The sequence below is a fragment of the Rhagoletis pomonella genome, unplaced genomic scaffold (genome assembly GCF_013731165.1).
Source record: "Rhagoletis pomonella isolate Grant_MI unplaced genomic scaffold, Rhpom_1.0 Rhpom_scaffold_00004, whole genome shotgun sequence".
Classification (NCBI taxonomy): Eukaryota; Metazoa; Arthropoda; class Insecta; order Diptera; family Tephritidae; genus Rhagoletis; species Rhagoletis pomonella.
In genome coordinates this window covers 17205017-17209178 of record NW_023458558.1, presented here as the reverse complement: position 1 = coordinate 17209178, position 4162 = coordinate 17205017, and the positions used below count along the sequence as shown (strand labels likewise).

General features: G+C 34.3%; 2 protein-coding genes across 2 annotated transcripts in view; one reads left to right on the top strand and one right to left on the bottom strand.

The window, feature by feature from the left end:
• Positions 1-4162, top strand: part of LOC118737138 (retinol dehydrogenase 14) — a 5543-nt gene that overhangs the window by 585 nt on the left and 796 nt on the right. The window lies entirely within an intron of this gene.
• LOC118736730 (retinol dehydrogenase 14-like) lies at positions 3464-4159 on the bottom strand (the record flags this gene model as incomplete). Its single annotated transcript, XM_036466746.1, has 1 exon — positions 3464-4159. A coding segment is annotated over one exon (525 nt), but the record flags the coding sequence as incomplete, so codon positions are not given.

Sequence of the window (4162 nt, the reverse complement as noted above, 5' to 3'; positions counted from 1 at the left end):
CGAACCGAACACTGATTTTGGTAATAAAATTCAATGATTTGCAAGCGTTGCTCGTTAGTAAGTCTATTCATGATGAAATGTCAAAGCATACTGAGCATCTTTCTCTTTGACACCATGTCTGAAATCCCACGTGATCTGTCAAATACTAATGCATGAAAATCCTAACCTCAAAAAAATCACCCGTTATATCGTATTACATTGAGAAAATCATTGCATTTATAAAGCAAATGTATGTGTTGATTCCTTATACTATGTATGTATGTATATAAATACATATACATAATTGCAACAACATGTACATGCTTTAATATATTTCGATAAAACTCTTTTAAATGAATGAGCGAATTTCTCAAAATAATCGACCATGGGAAGAGAGAAAGTTACATACATATGTACAGGGATAGGCAGTCGAGTGTTATCAATTAATTTTGTCAACTTTGCTTCTTTTTTATTTAAAAACATCAGTTCAACATAAAATCTTATCAAATTTAAAAAAAAAGTGTACTACTCGGGTGAAATTTTGCATTGAGCAGGGCGTAAAGGTAAATCAACAAATCTACCGCGAAAAGAATCTAAACGATGATTTATTACCTTAATCACGAAAAAAAATCCGGTAGAAATTATTGTACGTTTCCAGAAACCGTTTTTTAGATCAAAAAAATCCCAGCGACATTTCTCCGCAACATGGCCACCATACTCGCCGGACTTAAAGTCAATGGATTTTTCCATATGCTTCATTCTCGACGGCAAAGTATCAAATAAACAAGTAAAAAGGTCTAAGTTCAGGCGGAGCCGAACATTAATACCCGGCGCAAGTATTAAATATAGTTTTTCCATCTTTCCGAAAACTACCGCTACATGGTAAGCGGAGCTACAACCAGCCTGAAACCTTATTTCAAACAAAGTTTCGCCTATTCTGTTCATCGATTTTTATTCGATGGATTTTATATAAAAGTCTAATTCATAATTTAATAAAGACAATATATAAGCAAAAATCGGCATTTCAAACTTTGTACAACAATTATAAAAATTCAGCAGGTTTTCGCAACAACAAACAAATTTTTACTGTGATTCTAAGTTTTATATTTTATGCATTTTTTTCATATAACACAGAAACACAATTTTAACAGATAATCAGGGTTGCCACTGACAAAAAAGTACTTACCATCCACTTGAAAAAAATCTACCAAATCTGGAAAATATTTACCGATAACTTTTCTTAGTTAATTTTATAAAAACTATAGTTTTGCTCTATTCTTTAAGTTATTTCAATAAGAGTTAAAATTATTTAAGGAACTTTTTATTCAACTAATAATATGGTATTTGAGATCATATTAATGGCAAATTCTCGGTTTTCTTCAACCAAAAACGAAAGTGATGAAACTGAAGGCAAACGCGAAGCTTCATCATTTGAAAAAACTTCAACTGGAGTTATTATAGACAAGTGACTCACAAAAGCGCTTGTTATTTTATAAAATTCACAGTGTTTTTCAAGTATACATTTTTTTCTGTATAAGAATATTTAACCAAACCCATAAAAATCAAGGATTTTCAAATAAAATACTTTAACAAAAATCTTCCAAAATTAGAAGAAATATGTCTTTATACAGTCGGCCGCTGTGGTGTAGTGGTAAGCAGTGCGCGCTTCCACTCCACAATGCCTGGGTTCAAACCCTGGTCAAAGCAACATCGCAAAAATATAGAAAAAAGGTTTTTTCTTAACAGCGGTCGTCCCTCCGCAGGCAATGGCAAACCTCCGAGTGTATTTCTGCCATGAAAAACAGCTTCTCATTAAAATACAATCGCCGTTCGGAGTCGGCGTAAAACTGTAGGTCCCTCCGCTTTGTGTGACAACATCAAGGCGCACGCCACAAATCGGAGGAGAAGCTCGGCCAAACACTAACATATGTGTAAGCGCCAATCTATTATTATTATTATTATGTCTTTATACAAACCCAAAAATTTTCTACCAATTTTGGTAATAATTTACCGAAGTGCCAACCCTGTATATAATATAACTATTTGCGTTTCAGATAAATAATTCAAAAATAGGAAGAGAATGTTAGTCAGCTTTCAGACACGTCAAGTCTTGCTTCTAAGTCTGCTCGTTCCAAGGCGAAGGAGGTGAGAAAAGAGGGGAAGAGTACAAATACCTCCATACCGTCAATTCGTTTCAAGTTTTCTTATCTCTTTGGATCTTTTCGTTGCTTTCCATTTAAAGAATCAAGAACTTGAATTCAATAAAAGTTTTCGCGTCTGGAAGCAAATAGAAAACAAAAAGAGAATGTGATAAAAATTGCTTTCAAGACCTGACGTGTCTGAAAGGGGACTTAGCAACTACTGTCATTAATAATGTCGTGGTTGCATACAGGGCTGCCAACTATCCTTAGCTATGATGTGCCATATTGAGGATAAAAAAGTGCCAAAATGTGCCAAATAGAAAAATAAAAAAGCCAAAAAGGTGCCATTCTTTTTAATTCTTCCTATTTAGCATTGAAATTAGAGAAACACATTCCTAAAACAAAAGTCGAGTGCCAAAATAAGATAAACCAGTTGCAAACACCATAGAAATTAAAAAATTTTAGTTGATAAATCGAAAAACGCCAATGATTTCACAAAAATGTATTGAAATATTACAATCTTTCAAAAGTGCCAAGAAAGTGCCATAAAATAGGGCAACAATGGCACGAGTAAATTGAGTAAATTTAGCAGCCCTCGTTGCATATCTAAAATCAAAAAATATATATAAAACAGCATTTCAAAAAATTACATTTAGCTCAGCTTATTTCAGTGTTGATTTAGGAAAATACATTAACGTACCTAATAAGGCACATAAATTTTACCTAAAACATTCATAAGAACAAGGTTTTTTATACATTTGTTTTAATTAAATTCGCAATAAGGTCGAGTCAAATCTCAGCAACGTTGTTAATTATAATTTTTATTTTTAAGATACAGAGTTATTTCTTCATGCAATAATCACCTCCAGTGGCGTATCCATGATTTCACAGCTGATACAGGGTACCAGTTCAATTTTTGAGGATTTCAGATGTACTGGGTAAATTTTATAAATAAAATATATTATCTGATCAACTTTAAAGCAATTTATTTTTTACTTTGAGGCACATTAGATGAAATACACTTACGACTCTTTACAAGTCTTAACTTAATACGAGTAAATGTAGCATTTATTAAAAAAAAGTGATGCAAAACAAAGTGCAACAAACAAAATTTGTTTAAGCTTTATCTAACATAACCTACAAATTTTTACCTAATGTTCAGTTGAAAAGAGCTCAAAAAAGGTACCTGCAAAATCAACCCTGGCTTATACATCCATACATATGTAAGTTAACAGTAAAAGCTCCAGTTAACACTTCCTAACAGTGGCATGTTAACAATATTGGAAAAGCGCTAAGAGCTTTAAAGCACTTTTTCTTTGTACGTGCAAGCAAACGACAGTTGGTATCAAAACAATGATAATTTCACTTTTATTTCCTTATTCCATCAAAATTGCATATTGCACACTATAAAACTTAAATTACGAGTAAAATTTTCATATAAAAACTTTTATTTTTCTCACTAAAGACTGTAAAGTAGGCATTTCAGCGAAGTTAGTCTTTTTTGTTAAATGTTTTTAGATTTTTGGATCTTGCGGTGTCAACTTGACAATTTTCAATGATTCTTCCCACAATTTGCGGCCCTTATCCTCGTCCATAGCCGCTGCACTTAATGTCGACTCCTTGCAGTCCATGAAATACTTGCCCGACACATTAGCCACTTCCTCCGAGGTGGCTAAATGAATAGTAGTCTGTGCGCCTGCTTTGGGTGTCTTGAAAAATCCCTTCGTTATAGCCATCATGGGCAGGTTGAGGGGGAACGGCACGTTGCGCCAGATGCCCGAATCAATCATGCCGGGGTGCAAGAAGTTCACCGTCACTCCACTACCCTCCAAGCGTTTAGCCAATTCGCGTGCGAAATAAATGTTGGCGAACTTAGACACATAGTACAGATAGGCAGCTGGGAACGTACCAATCGGGTTGAGTTTGTCCAAATTCACCGAAGCAAAGCGATACAGCTCGGAAGCAACAATAACAATCCGCGATGGCGCGCTGCGCTTCAAAACATCAATTAGCAAATGGGTAAGCAAAAATGGACCATAATG